At 41.5% G+C, this 19,971-nt stretch overlaps 1 protein-coding gene across 1 annotated transcript in view; it reads left to right on the top strand.

Annotated features, from left to right (window-relative positions):
- The window catches only part of LOC115773465 (thyrotropin-releasing hormone-degrading ectoenzyme), a 220,608-nt gene that overhangs the window by 6,314 nt on the left and 194,323 nt on the right, over positions 1-19,971 (top strand). The window contains exon 2 of the mRNA XM_030720212.1: positions 3,805-4,049. Coding sequence (XP_030576072.1) covers positions 3,805-4,049 — 245 coding nt within the window. The remainder of the gene's footprint in view (positions 1-3,804; positions 4,050-19,971) is intronic.

Below are 19,971 nucleotides of genomic sequence, written 5' to 3'. Positions count from 1 at the left end.
AGCTTTCTCCTCTTCCTTGTGGTCCAATCTCGGGTATTCCGAGTGTCAAAGGGTTCATTAACACCAGGAGAGTTTTCAAACCCCACTGGCTTCTCCAGTCATGCGTGGATCACAGAACAGTAATGAAATCTGTTTTAAAGCCATCCTCACCGGCTTCACTCTACTCCACATTGGACAGATTCTGCACATTGACCAATTTTTACAAAACACTTGACAGTTTGCTACAGATTTGTCGATGACTCGTTGCCGTCTCTTCAAAATGACTTTGCAGGGAGGGGGGAATGTCACATATGTTAAAGAGTTCCTCCCCTTGTGTCTCTCTGTCACAGTAAACACTGAGTGAAACTGAGCTGCAAAGATGCAGACGTGATGAAAGCAAGCAGCCAAATTAGCTAAATAAAATGCACCCCAAAGCCCTGCGTTGCTCTCTTTTTAGCTGAGAAATCAAACCCGCCACCAACAAACAAACAATTAAAGAGCGTTTGTTTGAGCAGAACATTTGAAGGCATCTCAGAGCGCGCCGCTGCGTCAGCTGACTCATCAAAAAAGCCTGAAAAACATCCTTTTAATCTCCAATGTTTCCTCTCTGTGTCAGCAGGCTCTGTTTGTATTGATCAGTTCTTTTATCAAAGGACACACACACACACACACACACACGGTGTTTGATTGGCTGAGGATTACTGATGTGTGACAGTGGTGAGACCTAAAGGTTCCAAACTGTTCCCGTTGCTCCGGGCGTGTTCCCATCATGCACTGTTACTCATCCATTTTTGTAATAATGACTAATTTGATTCATTTTAATTAATTATTTGATACACAAGAGAATTGTGGTACAACTTTAGGGTAAAGAACATGAGAGAAGAACATGAACATGTACAAAAAGAGTAAAGTTAAATTTACTGACATGTTGGAGGTGCCAGAAATAGAAGCTGTTTGTCTTCTGCTTGTTCTTTGACCTGTGTAAACCCAAAATGTACTGAAGCTGCAAAACTACTTTTACCCTCAGGAAACAGAATGCCCTCTAAAATCCAACATGACACATGCTTTTACAAAGTATATTACCAAATTAAAAATGGATGTATTACAACATTTATTTGTACCCCAGTTCTGAATTTTTATGAGACAGTTATCCCTAGTAGGTTCTAGGTCTGTGTTTTCCAGTTTGACCTGCTGTTTGCACCTGCTTTTATATGCTGTTTGGTTAGGCACCAAATATGATGGATGATGTTACCCCTTATGGACCTTTGTTGATTAGGTCAGGTGGCAAGTATTCCCAGAGGGAGACTCCTAATACAGTTAGAAAAAAGGCCGTTCCATTTGGATAATTTCTGTTCTTAAATTCATTCAGCCTGAAAACAAACATTTAAAAACAAATTCTTAGGCAAGAAGGCAGGTAGGTGAGGTAAGAATGTGTTTTTGGGAAATTGCCACGTTAGTTAGTTAAAACCACATTAATGGAAGCTGACTGCAAACATGCCAGATGTTCTTGGTGAAGCAGTTTATACTGCAGAGCCTTGTGAAATTCAGTGTTTGACGAGTGGATTTTGGTTAGATTTGGCTGTTGTGAGCGAAGGTGGGACTGAGAGTAGCAGTACACTGATCAAGACTCTTTTTCCCCAAATACTCCTGTTTTTCCAGGAGGTGTGTGTAATACTGGCTTACTTTGCATTTCCTTGACATTCAGAATTGCCTTTTTTTGGGGGGGGGGGGCATCGCTTCGTACAAAAAACTGATTAAGATCAGCAGCTGATCTGCAGACCTTTTAATATTATTTGTAAGTATGCTCTCACGGTACACCCACAGAAGTGTTTGCACTTATTGTGGCTGATTAGCCCTCTTCACAGGACTGTGTGGGTGTGTACAGAGAGTTCTTGGCTAACACATCCCTGTAAGTTATATGTTTGGATGGATGATTATCGTTAGTGCATCGAGTTTAGTGACATTTCACTTAATTACCAGTAAATCCCCACTCAGCGTCAACCTGAGCTCAGGTCTAATCAGCCAGAAGTCAGAACACCTGTGAGGCTTTGCGAGGCCTTTAATGAGACAGGTGCTGTCCTCTTCCTTCAGTATTAATTCTCCTCAGCTATCGACTGCCTCTTTCTTCATCATCTGGTCAGTTTGACTCCAGAGCATCACAATGAAATATGGATGAATGCGGCTAAGCTGGCAGGCGAACAAACACTGAGATCTGCTGAGCTTTCTTTCTTTTGACACTCCTTCCTCTCTACTTTGGTGAAAACACTCAGATGCTGATACTTTTTTTTTTTTCCCAAGCTACTCTGATACACCCTTTGTTGTACATGTGGTGCCTGCCACATCACCATAGCGACAGCTCTAGCATTCAGAGCAACAGCTGGCAGGGAACCGGGGGCTGCTGATGGCGTCCATCCGAAAAACTGTAAATGCCTGAAACTGATGCAAATGTGCAGATGTTGAAAACAGTGCGTCACTGTGTTGGGTTTGCTGCGTAAATGCGCTGATTTTCCTGAACTGCAGAGGGCGCATCTTCATGGTAGAGCTGAGTGTGAACACCTGTTTTGACACTTACAGTATGCATGCAGTGTTTGATCGTCGCCCAACACCTAATTACTCTAATGGGGATAAATTAAGTGGAATAATTCAGTCAGCTATTTATTTTAAGGAACTGCAGAATATGCACCAAGTGGATATTTGGCTTTTGTTCTGTGACTTGTCATTAAAGTCAGCAAAGTGGAGAATGGAGAATAAAATTCGACTGTACTTAAAAGATGGACAAAGCCACTATGAAATTATTTGTTGGTTTTGAAGCTTTGAGTTTGGCTGTCAGCATCTCTGTTTATGAGCGAGGAGGTGGATCTGACTGAGAAACTGATGGGTACTGTGTTATGAGCTCAACTAAGACGTAGGGGCATTCAGGGGCAAAGCAGAGGAGTCACCCCCTGCTGCCCATTGAAGGAATTCAGTTTTAAATGACTTTTTTTTAAACCCAGAGGCTACATTTGTCTTTTATAAACAGTCTATGGGAGTAGCAGTTATCAGTATACCCTCAAGAAGCCCACAGACTCAAAGTCTACAGGTGGATGCTTGGGTGGAGGTTCCTGAAGTGTCCTCAGGCCGTGTATAAAAGATGGACATGACCATCATTATGTCGCTCACTGGTTTCTGGACTGCACCTGGTGATTCACCTGGTGATCCAAGTTTGTCTTGGTTTTAAAGTCACCCCCTTTTGGAAGACTTCTCACTTTCTCTCTGAAAGGTTCAGACATTTTACATGCACTTCTCTGCAGGGTCACAAGAAGTCAGCAGTCACTTCAACCCACTTCAGAAATCAACCACAACTATCACGTTTCAGGCTGGAAGTGACATTAACATGAGCAGCAACAGGTAGTCAGGAGCTTGAAAGGTGTTTTGGATGTGACTGAGTGCAGAGAGTATCTGAGGATGCAGGAGTACAGTCTGCATGTACTAATGCATCCTATTAAACGTCCCTGCAGGCTTTCTGTGCCAAGTTGCTGTTAACATTAGGTGTCACTCATCAAAATGAATTTTGAATATCCTGAAGGTTTTTTTCATTTTTAAATCCTGTGCTGTTCACATTCATGTTTTCTGGCTTGAAGTCTCTCAACTGAATTTGTTGATGTGTTTTTGTGCATTTTGCCTTTATCTCACCAAGTCAAAACAGATTTTATTTATTTAATGATATAAAACCAAAAATCTGATTATGATCTCCATTTACAGATAAGTCATGGTTCTAAACAGTCTTATTGTGGAGGAACAGTTGGTACGTACGTGGGTGTCTTCATTCCTCTACCTTTCTTTCAGGTGGAGCGGGTGACAGTTACCGCTGAGGGCGGTGCTGGAGGTCGACCTTCTAACAGGCCTGGGGGTGGAGTCATGCGCATCCACCGGCATTTCCCCTTCCCAGCCAATCAGATGTATGTCGTGGCACTGCACCGTGAGATGAAGCCGATGAGGGTTTACCGGTTGAACGTGAGCTTTGATGCTGCCATCGAGGATGAGCTGCTGGGGTTCTTCAGGAGCTCGTACACCATGCAGAGAGAGAGACGGTACACACACACACACACACACACTTTTCTTATAGCAGCAGGTGGTTCAGCTCGAAAAGGTCAGAGCTTCGCATTCACGACATTGATTAACTCACACACACCACATGCCGTACGCCTGTGTGTACGTGTCTTTGTGTGTGTTCCACTTATCACACACACACACACACTCACTCTCTCACACACACACACACACACACACACACACACACACACACGTGCATGAAATAATAAATGTATCAGAACACAGTCTGTTTCCCACCGGCACCATGGGGAAGAAATCTGATGTGGAAACAGCTCTGCAGCAGAGGCTTATGGGAGATTCATAAGGAGTTCTGTGTGTGTGTGTGTGTGTGTGTGTGTGTGTGTGTGTGTGTGTGTGTGTGTGTGTGTGTGTGTGTGTGTGTTTGTGTGTGTGTGTGTGTGTGCGCCGTCTCACAGCATTTTATCACTGTCTGTTATTGTGAAAAACACAGTCGCAGTTAATTGATGGAAAAAAGTCGAGCTCAGCTGTGATTGGATAGAGTAAAAGCATTACCATATAAGGACTGTGCCTTAAGGCAGTGATGAGACAGTATAAAAGTAATTACTCACTTTTAACCTTTGTATTTGGGTATTTAGTTGATTGTGATTGGCTCCATGAGCATAGATATTGCCATATAGACAAATGCTGCCTGAATATGATAAAACTGCATCATAACAAGACTCATTAAGGGAAAGGATGAATGCCAGGAAATTTTTTTTACTGGACACACTGACTGCAGAGTGATTACCATTATTTTATGGAGAGGACATAAAGCAAATGCAGAATGATTGCCTTATTCGAGAAAGAATATCTGACAAAAAAGCTAACTGAGGAATTTGGGGAACTCTGACCTGATCCTAAAGAGCTGTATTAGACATGTGGGTGTATTTTAATGAATTGCATTGGCTAAAATTAAGCTGCTTAGAGTGTTTGAATGACTCAGAGTTCAGTGCAGGGATCTGAATTAGTGTAACAAGCATTTAGGCAGCAATGGCCAGTGGAAATGACGAACATACCAGCAGCAGGTCAGATCAGCCTATTAATGTTAACTTTGATAACACAACAGTATTAAAGTTGTGTGTCTCTGTTAAAGTTCTCTCTTCGTCCAGGGTCTGAACTCAAAAATAGAAGGAAGAACCTCAGCTCTGCTATACTATCCAACCACAAGTGGACAGAGGTGCAGGGGTCTGTAGGTCAGGGGTCTCCAACCTGTGACTCTTTACCCATCTCAGTGGCTCCCTGTGGTTTTGACAGAAAACTAGATGAATATGGAAATAATCAATGGTTCTTTTATCATTATTGTAAGTGATTATTTACATTCTCCAATTGTAATATTTTTTACAGTGAGCTAAAAATGATTGAATATTTTCTCAGCTTTATTGTGGATCATACATCTGTCAGCTGGGACCTTCTTGTTCTTTTGGCTGCTCCCTTCAGGGGTCACCACAGTGGATCATCTGCCTCCATCTCACCCTGTCCCTCTCATCCTCCACTGGCACACGATATCCTGCTTCACTACATCCATGAATCTTCTCTGAGGTCTTCCTCTTTTCCTCCTTCTTGGCAGTTCCATATTCAGCACCCTTTGTCAGTAGATCCACTATCCCTCCTCTGCACGTCTGAACCATCTCAGCCTTGCCTGCCTCTCTGCCTCTGATATACTCATTTCCAATCCTGTCCACCCTGGTTCTCAAAGAAATTTTACTCATCAGCTGGTGCCTTATTCTATTAATCTTGCTGAAGCAGTAGCAGGGGTTAGCATGGATGTATTAACATAAATAATACGCCATGATTCCCAGTTAGCAGTGCTGCTTTCATTGCCAGCACTGCTAATTTACCACTATGTGTTATCTACACCTGGATTTTCAGTCAGAGTTAAACTGAAACCAGTATTTTACTTTCACTCTTTTTAAAGCTTTTATTAGACTGCTTACTTATGATTAAATCAGGCTTCTTTTAGTATTTGCAAATGCTGGTAGGACACAGCATTTGGCAGCACGGTGGTGTGGCGGTTAGCACTGATGCCTCACAGCTAGAAGGACATCTAGAAGGTCTGGGTTTGATTCCACCTTGGTCCAGGCCTCTTGCTGTGTGGACTTTGCATGTTCTCCTCGTGTCTGCGTGGGTTTCCATGTCTGGGTACTTCGGTTTCCTCCCACAGTCCAAAGACATGCACTTACTGGGGTTAGGTTAATTGGAAACTCTAAATTGCCCATAGGTGTGAATGAGAGTGTGGATGGTTGTCTGTCTTTCTGCATTAGCCCCGCGACATACTGGTGACCTGTACACGGTGTACCCTGCCCCTCACCCTTTGGCAGCTGGGATGGGCTCCAGCCCCCCCGCGACTTTGAACAGGATAAGTGGAAGAGAGTGGATGGATGGTAGGACACAGGTGGAGTGCATCACTTTAAAGCTATGGTTTCAAATCTGAATGTATTGAGATATGTTTTTACTCCACAGTTTTCTGTATTGTTGGTAATGAAAATAAAAAATCATTATTTATTTCTTTAATTATGAATACAACAAAAACATGGCATTATTGCTAATAATGATAAATGACCTGCTGCAGAGTAGTTACATGTCACAAAAGATTTTAAATATTTACATGTGTTAGTAATTTTGATATACTAATCAATACTTAACAGGCCATCATTATGAGGCTCAACTATGTGTTGCGGCATAATACTGATTTTTTTTTTTGGTCAAATATTGCTCAATTACAGCTCTTTTCTCGACCTTTGCTATAATCATGTCAGTTTCAGGACTTGTGTTCTCAGGAGGTAGACCAGGTCATCTACTAACTGGAAGGTTGGTGGTTCGATCCCTGGCTGCTTTGGTGCTTTATATTGGTGGTGTTAAACAAATCAAATATCCATGCTCGGTCAGTTTCCGACTTGTCACCGCTGTAATTTCCTTTTGGGTGAAAGCCTGTCCACTAATGAGCCAAATGCTGTTTAGCGTCATAATTGAAACAGACATGAGTGTCATCAGTAAAGATGGTGATTTTAACTATTTTGACTGTTTAGAACATAAAAATTAGTAATGCAGCAAATCTAATAATAGAGTAATACAACCTTGTGCAATATTTAGAGAACTGGATTGATCATCAGAGATATGAAGGATGAGAGGAGTGACTTGGTAGATATGATAGATAAACATAATAAAGAGAGTATTGAAAACGTAGTATCTAAATAAAAGATAAAATGTCTGTGTTTAGTTTGCTGAGACTAAACTTATGTCTCCAAATAGTCAACACAACTTTGGACATTACCTTGAACAAAGCAATATCTCAATTATCAGTGAAATAAAATGAATGTAAATGAGTTCTGAGCATAAAGACCACCAAACTCAGAGGTGGAGGGTGTGATGGTGGCCTAAATAAAGCAAACCCCACATATGGATTTGTATCCAATCTGGAGACGTGCTACATGTATTATTTATTTGATTAAATTGTTGTTTGGTGAGTTTTGATAAAAAACAGCAGGTTAAAATGTGAGCAGATGATTGCATGTCTGAAGGTGTTTGTCGTTTTACATGGACTTACTCACCACACTGTGAATACTGCCGATGTAAGCAGGGTGCATTAAACCAGAGTATGTTCACAAATGAGAAGCTAGAGTCAAAAACCTTTTACAAGACAACTGATTGCTTATTGAAATCCAGGCCAAATTTGTGAAATGGGTTCTAATTACATGCATTACTGCGCCTATTGAGGTGCTGTTATTTGATCCATCCAGGCAGCTGTGAACGGGTGTCTGTTCTGCAGAGTAAACTATCCCCTAATGTGGCTCAACATGAGCAGAGTCTAAGAGTAATGGGTCTAATGGGCCGATGAGCAAACCAGGACAGTTGCTGCAGTTTGTTCAGAATGTGATCAAATAAACAATAAGGCTTTTTAAATCCATCCCTGTGACATGGAGTTCAGATTTTCATGTTATGTATTCATGGATTTGTGGCTTAGGTGGTGGAGCAGGTTTCTGCTGTTCACTGGCAGCTTGATCTCCAACCCTTTGTGTCCTCGGTCAAGGTGCTGACCAAGAAGGCGGGCAAGCCTGCGCTGCAGCTCTGCCAGCAGCGCTGTGTGTGAACGAACAAATGAGGAACACTCTAAAGTGCTTTGAGCACCACTGAGGTTAGATAAGTGCTGTAGACCATTTACCACCTGGACATTTATTGTAACATTAAAAAGTAAAAGCTGGGTAATTTCACCTCGGGTGGTGGCTATATACATGATACAAATCCAAAATCTAACACACAAAAAGAATTTATTGTTTTAATACAAAAGAAAAAAATGGCCACATTTCTGATTGATCTGCATTAACATTCACACTGAGTCCTCATTTAAGAGCTGCAGAATAACAAAATATCTCAAAAAAAAAAAAAACTCTTTATGGACCATCAGTCTTCATTCACTTCCTCTGCTGTGTTCATGTATAGCGATGGTATAAAACTGCAGGTTTAATTGGTTTTGATCAAATTCAGAATGAACTGATTAATACTTCAACACTTAGAAATCTGAAGTGAGAAGAAGAGTAGAAAAATGCTTATTTTACTCTCTATCAGCTCAAAATTATGATGGAACTCTTTGGTGGTGGTGCTATAAATACCAATCAGACTCGGCCTCTCAATGTTTGCACCACCCATGGTCCAGTATTCACTAGCAGCTGCTGTTTGGATCAATCCTGGATCGATACGGCAGCTGCCGGACCAGCAGAGCTCGATCACGACACAGCAACCTGTTAGTTAAACCTTAATGCTCCAGCTGCCAGAAACCCGGTTACAGTCGACTTTGTGCACTAACCTGATTTCTTAAACATCACACAAAAGAGAAACTCAGTTTGCAGGGTGATGGAAAGGTATTAGAAAAATCTGGATGCACTTAGTGTTTGTGTCCAGGAGAGAGAATTAGATGCATTAAATATAATGCAATAAATATAAAGCCAGTAATGGATGATTTATGGGATTCGCCAGTCTGCGTTCATTAAATATGTTAATCTGATGACTAAGAGCAAAGCAGTAAGACACATGGTTAAAAACCACAGCTGATTATCTTTAAAAAACAATCATTTTATTCAGGAAAAAAGCTTCAGAATATCAAATAAACACAAAGCTGGTGTTCAGGGACCGTCCAACTGATACTCCGCTCAAAAGTGTGTGTGTGTGTGTGGGTGTGTGTGTGTTAGCATTAGCTGCACCGCTGCATCAAGCTAATCCTTAAGCTAACAGTGAGCTTTGTATACACACACACACACACACACACACACACACACACACACACACACACACACACAGAAGCTCCAATATGAGATCTGCTTTATATCCAGAGTTACTATAAACCCCAGGCTGGACTTAAATGCTTAAAATGCTGGGAGGGGGAGAATTAATTAGCCTACACACACACACACACACACACACACACACACACACACACACACACACACACACACACACACACACACACACACACACACACAGTATTGCTGTTCAAGCTCAGTATTGATCTTTATGCAAATGACGTAAAGATGAGTTTTGATGCTGCAGTCGCTGTCATCTGCCAGTGAAGCCATTTTTAATTCTGGCTGATTCCGCTCGTCTGTAGAGACGACCGGCTGTCCGCTGCTCACATGACGTCACATCAGGACAAAAGCAGATATGTTAGTACTCAGCTAATGTATAGGAAACTGGGCCAGAGCAGTGCCACATTCACTGCACTGTTTTCCTCTCAGATATCCATAATGTTTAAAGCCCGTGCACTCATCGTGGTTCCCAGGGGACGTTTCATAGTTGTTCTGATGTAATTCATTCTTTAAAATCAACTTTAAAGACGTTGCAAGAATTTTTTGTCAGCTTCACTTTATGCAAGCTACTAAACTGAATTTAACATTTTGTGCCGTTTCAGTGCTCTGTAGCTTTTCATGTTTTCAAGCGGTTGCATCACCATTCTCATAATAGTGTTATTATAGTGTTAAAGGGTTCCCACAGCAATATGCGTTTCCTTATTTTATCATACGCTGAGTTTTAGAGTTGAATGTTCTTATTAAATGCGGTTAAACTTTCAAACAATGAGCTCAACATGTAAAAGTAAGCCTTTGTGGCTCAGCCTTCAGACTACTCTGAATACTTGAGTTTATTATATGGATTACTTCATAAGTTCATCTGCTACAGAAGGCTCTCAGAGTACAGTCCCTTCTTATTCTGTGGGGTTTAGTAATGCTGTTTTGCTAGATGCTACCTGTGTCTCCCCTGTAGGCGTGCGGTGTCCTTTGGCAGTAGTCCCGCAGTTGGCGTTGCAAGTCAAAAGACATTGTAGAACCTTCAGCACCACTGAGTCTTTGTGTATATTTAAGCTTGTATGTGTCCTTTTGACCCTGTGTGGATTAAAGAAAATCCTAATTCAAACTTGTGCTCCTAAATCTTGTTTTTAAAGGCATTAAATATGCATGCTGTACAATCATTCCAGGACATTCATGCCCATGATGAGTGCGCTGCGGATGCACCGGATGCAGGAAAATTGTGTGCTGAGAGATAATGGTCCTGTTTGAAAGTCCACATTAGAGAGTTAGAAGGATGCTGGTGGCTTAAGTTGCACTTATAATAGCTAGGAGACTGTGGTTTTCATCCCATTTTGAAACTTTGTGTTTGACACTTTGATTATTAAATGTGCTTCAACTTGCCGGTTAGGTTTAGGCACGGAAAGGGAACCCTTAGCTTAAATTATGCAACCTCAAAATGCATTAAAAAAATGAGAGACTGGGGGTGACAGACCTGTCCCATTAATGCCATAATGTGTAAAAGTGACACTCTACCCACAATCACTGGACACTATGGGGCAAAGTGGTTTGTTTCAGATGGAGGATAAACTCAGGGCAGGTATTAGAGATTTTTCTTTTTTGTTGTTACACAAAGCTGCTTCTGGGGAATCCAGAATAAAAATATAAAGCTGGAAATGATCTGAATCGTTCCCCTTTAAAGAGGAGGCAGTTTTGTCTGTTTGCAGTTCTGTCATGGGCTACAGTTATGTTTAACCTGCAGTTTGGTTCACGTGATTCAGATTGTTTTAGCTCAGGTCCAGTTTGTCTTCACAAGTGTTTGAAAATGTGTTGTTTGGTTCATTTTTTTCTGTGTCATGTGTTCACTCACTGCTCCATACAGTACATTGTGGACACTCGGATGCTACTTTTTTGTTTTGCATGTGTAGTTCTACACACAGTGGATACATGGAGACCCTCTGGACTCAGCAATCACCTTCACTATAATGAATGGGACGTGATTTCAGGCCCAGCTGCTGCACTTTAGCTTTGGTCTAGGTTGTGCTCATGCTGACATTTCACAGGTAAACGCATAACAAAGACTGACATGTTTGAAGCTAACTAATGCTGCTTTATGAGCGAGCACCATCCAGCATGTGTGATGAAATGATGGTACATTATTTCTATATAAAGCACACTACATCAAGAGGATCATTTTCCTGAACAGGGTCCCCACTGGACTGAAAGTGTGCCAGATCCCTGCCTCCTTCCTGAAACTCAGACTTCTAAAGGAAACCCAAAACCCCAGAGCAGAGCTTTTTTTTGTTGTTTTTTCTTCTCAGATCCTGTGAGGAACATTTTCATTAGAGTGAAGCTGTTTTTGCAGAGCTGCCTTTCTTTAACGAGGAGAGGAATTACAGTTGACGAGGAGTGGTGAGGCTGCTAACGAGGCAGGGTTGGATGAGAAACAGAGACGTTGGAGCATTAACAAAAGAGACAAATGGTTAACGAAGGTTAGGTGTGGGGCTACATTTTAATAAAGGTTTGAAAGAGGTCCATTGGTTTAACACGTCTACCTCATCTCATATCTCTTCTTCATCAGCAGCTTCTCTCTGGCTTTGCTGTCTGATCTCTCCCTCCTTCATTCTGATAGAGTAATCCGGTGTTGAGATGAGATGTTTCAGATCAATACTGTGCTCACCCACTCTGCAGTGTGCGTGTGTCAGAGGGTAACCTATCTAACATGGCACTCAGCTGAAGAAACTTAATAAATTCATTCGCTCTCTGAGCCTTTACACACATACAAAAAAACACAGAAAGGAGGAGGCGGAGGAGAAGCTGCTGTGGAATAGAGGTCTTCACAGATACACAGTATTGATTTTGACCTGAGAGACCTTTGACTCTCTTGACCTGTTAATTTTTAGCTACACTAACATCGTGGTCTTACTGATTTTCTGTCCACTTTAGTTCAGAGGGAAATATCTCAACAACAATTATAATAAGTGCAGTAAAGTTAGATGAAAATATTTCTGCTTTGTGGAGGATGTTGAGGTCACACTGACGGGTAAACCTGATGTCTCACAGAGGAGCCTGCAGAGGTCAAATTCTAAATTCAGTCACTGATTGTATTCATCAAAAATAAACTCAGAGTTGCTCTAACTTGCCAAAGCAGATTATCCAGCAATCTTGTGTGCAGAGTTGTGAAGGCTTCTGTCAGATTGTGTGCAGTACTATTAATGCTATTGTGCAGACAGTGCATGAATAGGAGAGCAGTGTGAGGCGTAAAAGTAGGTGTATTCCAACCACACAATGCTGTCTCTTTGTCTGTGATTGAGTGATCTAAATCAGAGGTCCCCAACCCCCGGGCCGTGGACCGGTACCGGGCCGTGGGACATTTGGTACCGGGCCGCACATAAAGAATAAATAACTTAAATTATTTCCGTTTTACATTATCTGCGCCTAAACTATATTTTATTTTGAAAAATGCGCGGATTCGCTCCGTTACTTCCCTCCATGACTTCCTCTTGACGTGTCAAGACGTTTCTGCTCACATGATACGTCACCGCTAAAATTAAACCCAGAAGCTTCAGGCCTGTCTAACGAAATCGGTTGGTTGACCTACATAACGCTTCTTTAAATTTTTGAGTGCTCAACAAGAGTAGAAAAGCGCTATGTAAGAACTAGTCCATTTACCATTTTTATTTATCAACACCGGGGATAGCAGTGAGGTAGACCCAGCCATCAAACTGACTCTCCAGCGCTTGACACCGCGGCTCTGCAGCCACGCTCCATGTGAAATCGGCCGAACCCAGTCAAACCAGAAGCCAGCAAAAATGAGTATCAGAGAAACAAGCTCAGGGGGCTTACACTGATTCAGTGTTATGGTGAGTTGTATTTTTCATGCGCTTTATACAGTAAAAATCACCTAAGTCGAAGTCGCATAAATCGGGTTTTCGCTCTAGTTGGATGGCATCTGCAGGTCCTGATTTTTCCTAACATTAATTCCAATAAAATCATCACATAAATCCGTCGGATATTCACCTACCTCGGATGAAAAATCTGGTCCCATTGTAATAAATTTCCAGTTAAATGTGATCGCATAAACTGGATGAGTTTAGCGCTAAAACCCTCCTCAGCTCCTGTCCGCCCACTTCCATGCATCGGCTCGTTCGTGCACAACTACACACACACTAACAACGCCTGGAAATTGTTTTAGTGTTTATATCAGTTCATTTCACCGGGGACAATCGTGGCAAGTGTAAGCTACAAACTTGCACTTACGAGTAAAATTTCAGATTATAAAATTTGCAGAAGCAAATTCATAGATGAAGCAGAAGCCATTGCAGCGAAATTCGATAATAGACCCCAAACTGGGCCATTTGAATCCGACTGAGGTGATTTCTACTGTATTTGTTTTTGCGGTGTATCTTATTTTGAAGGCATGTTTTACCATGGCTCTAACAGCTGACCAGGGAGCGCTGTGGGCAGAGAGCCTGTTATTCATGTTGAGGCGGGATGTTACGAGAACGCTGCTGATAGAGTTGCATACGAATACAAAGTGGATTCCCGTTTTTTATTATTATACGTAGAAAATATCACACTTGGTTATGGTCGTATCATTTATTTTGACGTATTTATTCGCCACACCTTAAAAGCCGGTCCGTGGAAATATTTTCTAACACTAAACCGGTCCGCGGCTCAAAAAAGGTTGGGGACCACTGATCTAAATAGTTTAAGGTTACTTAGACCTGAACATGATTAAATGCACACCTAGATCATCTTTACTTCAAGACAATCAAAGTGATATAGTGGGATTGTGTGTATAAAGCATGCTACCTCAGGCTAATGTGAAGACACTTTAAGATGCTTTTCACATGTTTTAAAGGCATGAAAAGCGTTAGGACGCTGTCTTAATGACACCTCTCTTTTCAGTCTAACAGTTTAGTGTAGAGTCAAAGAGTCTGGATGTATCTGGATGTTCCAGGTGAGGAGAAAAAATGACTTATTACCTTCTGGTGGAAGGTCAAGATGAGTGCATTAACCTCTCAACATCCCCCAACTGGCAACACATCTATGGTTTAAGGGTAGGGACCGGTAACTGGAGCACCCAAATTCAAACTGTGTGGAGTTTGTGCCTGTTTGTGTGTGAGTTTCTGGGACTGCCTCCCGCAGGCATGAATATAAGGTTATCTGTCTTTGTGTTAGTCCTCTGATTGACTCGTGACCTGTCCAGGATATATCCTACATCTTACCCAATGACAGCTCCAGGGATAGATACCTAACTTTAGGGTTAGGATAAGCTTTTAGGTTGCATTTAAGACATCTCAGCAGTGTAATATGGACATACAATAAGGATATTTGGGCTTAGGCACCATTCGTGACATAAAATAAAGTGAAAAAAATATGTTTTTATTAGACAACTTGTTATTCATATGTCATTTTATGTTACTAAGCTTTTTTCCTTTAGTAATCCATGTCCTAGTAACTACTGTTGTTTCTGTTTGCAACACCTCAAAATAGCAGCTGCATAAAAGCAGCAAATCAATGTATGCAGATAACTTAGTGCAGTCTTAATGTTACCTTATTTAGAACTCAGAGCTTTACAAGAAAGTGGCACATGTGACAGAGTGGCTTGAAAAACCTTACAATGGCAGACACTGAATCAGATTTGTGTTACAATGAGCACTGAACCTGTGGTGCATTTAAGTCCTGTGCAAGTCCTACACAAGTCAGCAGGCTGTTTATTCATAAATGCTCTAATTATAACTTGAGCAAAATTGCAATTGAAAAAGATTGTTTTCTAACCGCTGTATGCCAGTTAGGTGTGCAACCCGCCAGCTGCTCTGGTGAACATATTTAACATTGGCAACCAATATGAAACCTATGAGATGCTTAAAAATTCCTGTCTGAAGTTTACAAAAATATCAAAATGGGTAGAAGTGAGCAAAAATTAAATGGGACCATCTTTCTCTCGTTGTCTTGTGTAAAACTCCATCTGCATTCACGTACTTGCTTGAAGCATAATCTGGACATAAGGTCAAGGTCACCACACATTCATCTCATTCTTATATGAAAGCAATACACGAGGAATGCTTTGAGTCATATTTATTAATATATAATTTGGCACAAACATTCACAATGAACTGATTAGCATTTGGTAGTAAAAGGTCAAGGTCCCTGTGAGCTTGCAAAAGATGTTTTTGGACAGAACTCAAGAATTCATATTCACATTGTGGTGAAGTTTTACTGAAATGCCTAATAGGATAAAATGAGGAAGTGATGGCATTTATATGTCAGAAAGGTCAAATCTGCTTAGACACCCAAATAATTTGCAGCCTGACTCGCTGGCAGGGGCACCTGTCATGGGTCCAGGGTTTGTGTTATGTAGTTTTGGGTTCCTGCTTTGATTATATTATTCTAAGAATACTGGTTTATTGGTTATTCCATATTCCTACACTGACCTACAGCCATAAACTGTTGACACAAATGGCAGAAATTGGTTCAGAAGAGTTTCTAAGTTTAACCTTAGAGACATCAGCTCAGTCATTCAGGAGAGGCTGAGAGCAGAGCTGCTGCTCCGCCACATCACAGGAGTGAATTTGGACATCTGATTAGGAGGTTTCTTGGACACCCGTGTGCATGGTTTTTTCAGGCTTGTCCAAATATGAGCTCTCTGTGGAGACCCAGAATTCACCGAAAATTAATCTTCTTGCAGTTCCTCGAGAACACCTCAGCGTTCCCTCGGACAGCCCAGTCTCATAGCAAAATGCTAAATATTCAGGACAGAGGAAGCTGTTTGCTCACGTACAAGCACAAACAAACAGAATTTAAAAAATAAAAATGATTCAATTTCGCATCGGAAATTGAACTGTGGTCTCTGGTGTGAGTGGTGAAATGATTGATGATGCCACCAGCACCACTGCTTCCAAATGCAGACTTCTTCTAAAAGTGGAAAACCTTTACTTTGTGTAGACATGGGAATGGCCTGATAGAAAAATTGTGTTCATGCAAATGGGGGAAATTCCAGGAACACATTTAATAAATTAAAAATCCTCACTATTTCATGAACTGCCATAAGACTGTGTTGCCCTGGAAAGGGAGGTGGTGGCTGGGGAGAAGGAGGTCTGAGGATCTTTTCTAAAGCCTCGTCCACGTCCCTTCATCATGCATCAGTTTGTAGCTAATGGTTGGTTGCTATAGGACGTTCCAGGCTCCAGTTGCCCAGGTAATCATGTAATGCATTTACCACCACATCATATGTAAATTACGGTGTCCTTTGCTCTCACTGGTAGTCATTACAATCAGTCACATCAAAGTTGAGAAGACTTTAACTCAGGGTCAGCTCATTTCACACTGACCTTTTTTGACCTCGTGTAGATGGACAGATGTTGATGAAAATTTGTACTTCTGATAAGTAACAGGTTCTTCACCATTTAATATACCAAGACTGCTTGTACAAGTCATACTGAATCCATTCATATAAAGCTGTTTAATCAACCAAAGTGGAAAGACAGTATATAAGGCAAAAACAGGGCTTGTACAATTCTAATAAGCTTGAAAGTCAATATTTGGTATGACCAGTTTTATTCTTCAGCACAGCCTGAACTCTGAGGCAATGTTCTGTGATTTCTTTAAGTGGTCTTCAGGAACAGTTCTCTGGGCTTCTTGGAGGACATTCAAAGCTCTTCTTCAGATGTTTCTGCCTTTTGTTCAATTCTCTGTCAAGAAGATCCCGCGGTGCTTCAATAATGTTGAGTTCCAGGCTCTTGGGACACCAGTCCCTGACTGCTGGTGTTCCATGGTGTTTTTTCTATGCCAGTATCCTTTTACTGCATTGATAGTATGTTTGGGATCATTGCTATGCTGAGAAATGAAGCCATTGTCAATCTGAAGTTTTCCAGGTGGTATTGCATGGTGGATCAAACTCTGACGGTACTTTTCTGTGTTTATAATTCCATCAATTTTACAAGATCTTCAACACCACTGGCTGAAACGCAACCTGAATCCATGACAGAGCCTCCACAGTTTTAGAGGTGGCTGTAGACACTGTTGGACCTCTCGCCTGACCTCCTCTATCATATTGACAAAAAAATTGACCAATAAATTTGAATTCTAATTTGAACTCACCACTCCATCAGTACTAGATGGATCAGCTGACAGGTCATATGTGTCTTTCGAGTCCTGTGCCAAGTTTTTACTGGATTTTTTTTCCCTATTTCTTAAAGACTTTCAGATACTGTTTATGTGCTGTAGATTTTTTTAAGGCCTGCCACTTCTTCTTTTGTCCTCCACTTATCCAGTTTCCTCAATTTTTTTTGAGGACACACTGCACACCCTTCTCAGATATGAGATAGTTTTTAACTAATAGCTCTTTGGGAATTACCTTGTTGGTGCAAAAATACTAAGTTTTTCCTTTCAGGCTGTATCTTTGGCATTTTTCATAGTTTCAACTAAAGAAATGGGAATAAATGAGTTTTTGTGACAGGATGTTGGTAACAAAGTGTCTAAAGATACAATTTAAATTTGTTTCTTTGATATTTTGTCTGTTATGTGCAGACACAACACTGCTTCATCCCTGGAGTTAGGTGCCTTTTTCATCCTCGAATGATTCATAGGTCAGTGTTAAGTGCCTTAACAAACAAACAAAAATAAATTCCTTCGAAAAAGGTCAGGACTGGACTGAAAATGAGCGAAGAAGCAGCAAAAAACTTTGAAAGACCTTTAGAAGGCTGTTGCTCAAGACTTTTGCACAGTACTGTACATGCAAACCATTTTGCAACCCACCTTCATCCCAGCTCCTCCTTTTGTGCCTGACAGTCAGTTTTCATTTTTGGCACTGATGGCTGCTCTGTTCTGTTCTGGAGCTTACTGTTGCTCTCCCCACCTCCAGCTTAGTGTAAGGTCGCGGGAGCTCCCACAACAGATCCATACCTCCAGATATATTAGTACATATGGAAATAACCTTCCTTTTACTATTGAAATGGAATTTCTGTTCTTTAGGTGACCACCCTATGAAACAGCTTCAGTCAAGATATGATCAGTAGTAACTGTACAGCTGCATGCCTCTTAACACAACCAATCAGATTCCTGTATGGGAGAACTCACTGAGAACTCAGTTATGAAAGAAACCAGCATTGGCTGAGAGAGGGTTCTACTTTGGTTTTATACTAACGCTGAATTTCTCACAGCTTCATAAACTGCTTTCATTTACCTCCAGTGTCCGGCAACCGGAGAACCACAGAGAGGAGCAGGAAGCCAAACAATGATGCCCTTATCCTCCGTCTTACTTTTTATTATGATTTTTTTAATCTCTTCTTGATCTCCTACGTCTGTGCCACCTCCTTTGCTCCCTAAATAAACTAGAAAAGCTGAAATCTGACAAAGTCCCATCCCCCCACCCCCTCCACCCAGCCTCACCGTCTCATCCATCAGTCGCATATTTTACACCGAAGATGATGAATCAGCCTCTTCGGCGACTTCCTGTGTAAAAGTATAGCAGTAACAACACACACAGACGGACACACACACATTGCAGTCCTTTCAATGTGAAGGCGGGGAATTGCAATTTGAGACATTGCTTAAACAGATCAGTGTGTCCAGTTTATAGTGTGTGTGTGTGTGTGTGTGTGTGTGATGACGAGTGTGAGAGATGGATATAGAAATGAAACACACTCGCAGTGAAAAGCACCTTACTCAACAGTTTCCCCTTCACTCACATCTCTGAATCTAAATGAGGATTTCTTTTCCAGTCTCCCCTCTGTATGTGTGTGTGTGTGTGTGTGTGTGTGTGTGTTGGATGTGTCATTCACACACCTGCTCTCTTCTTCGGTGGTGTCTCCAGACAATATAATGGCTAACATTACGGTAGGAAATGATGTCATTTCCATTTCTCCTCTGCGTTTCTGGAGGCGAAGCAGTGCCGCATGAATTCATGCATGATTGTGCGTGTGTGTGTGTGTGTATGTGTGTTTATGTGTTGTTGTTGTCCAGGGCAACCATATAGGCCTGCTTGTCAATCAGGATTACTGTTACAACAAGCGTTACCTTGGCAGCAGTGACTTTTGGCAACCCGCAGGGTGTCACGTTAGCTGTGTGTGTGTGTGTGTGTGTGTGTGTGTGTGTGTGTGTGTGTGTGTGTGTGTGTGTGTGTGTGTGTGTGCGTGCATTACAGACTCATCCTCCTCTCTAATAGATACTCTCTTTATCTCGTCCCTCTCAGGCTTTCTCCATTATTCTCTCTCTCTCTCTCTTCCAGTCAGCCTCGCTCAGCCTGTTTATTATTCCCAGTTTCTCTCTCTCTGTCTCCCTTTCTTCACCTCCTCCCTCCCCTCATCTATTCTTCCTCTCTCCTTGCTCCCTCTATCATCATCTCTCCATAGCTTGTGTCACGTTCATTTCTTCAGTCTCTCTCCTTCCTTTCTCCTCACCTCCCAATTCTACCTTTCGCTTCCACTTCTTCTGCTTTCTATAAATCTTTTTCTCCTCCTTTCCTCTCCCAGCCCTCCTACTTCAAGTGTCTCCTTCTCATCTTCTCCCCTCTCTTTTTTCTGTCTGTCCATTTTTCTTATTGCCATTAAACCCCCGTTATTACAGCTGTTTCTCATTTTGGTCCCGTCTCTCCGTTTTTGCATTTTCCTCTCCTTATTTTCTT

Source organism: Archocentrus centrarchus, chromosome 23 (assembly GCF_007364275.1).
Source record: "Archocentrus centrarchus isolate MPI-CPG fArcCen1 chromosome 23, fArcCen1, whole genome shotgun sequence".
NCBI lineage: Eukaryota > Metazoa > Chordata > Actinopteri > Cichliformes > Cichlidae > Archocentrus > Archocentrus centrarchus.
The sequence above is the reverse complement of the archived record's forward strand: the minus strand, read 5'-3'. Positions and strand labels throughout refer to the sequence as shown.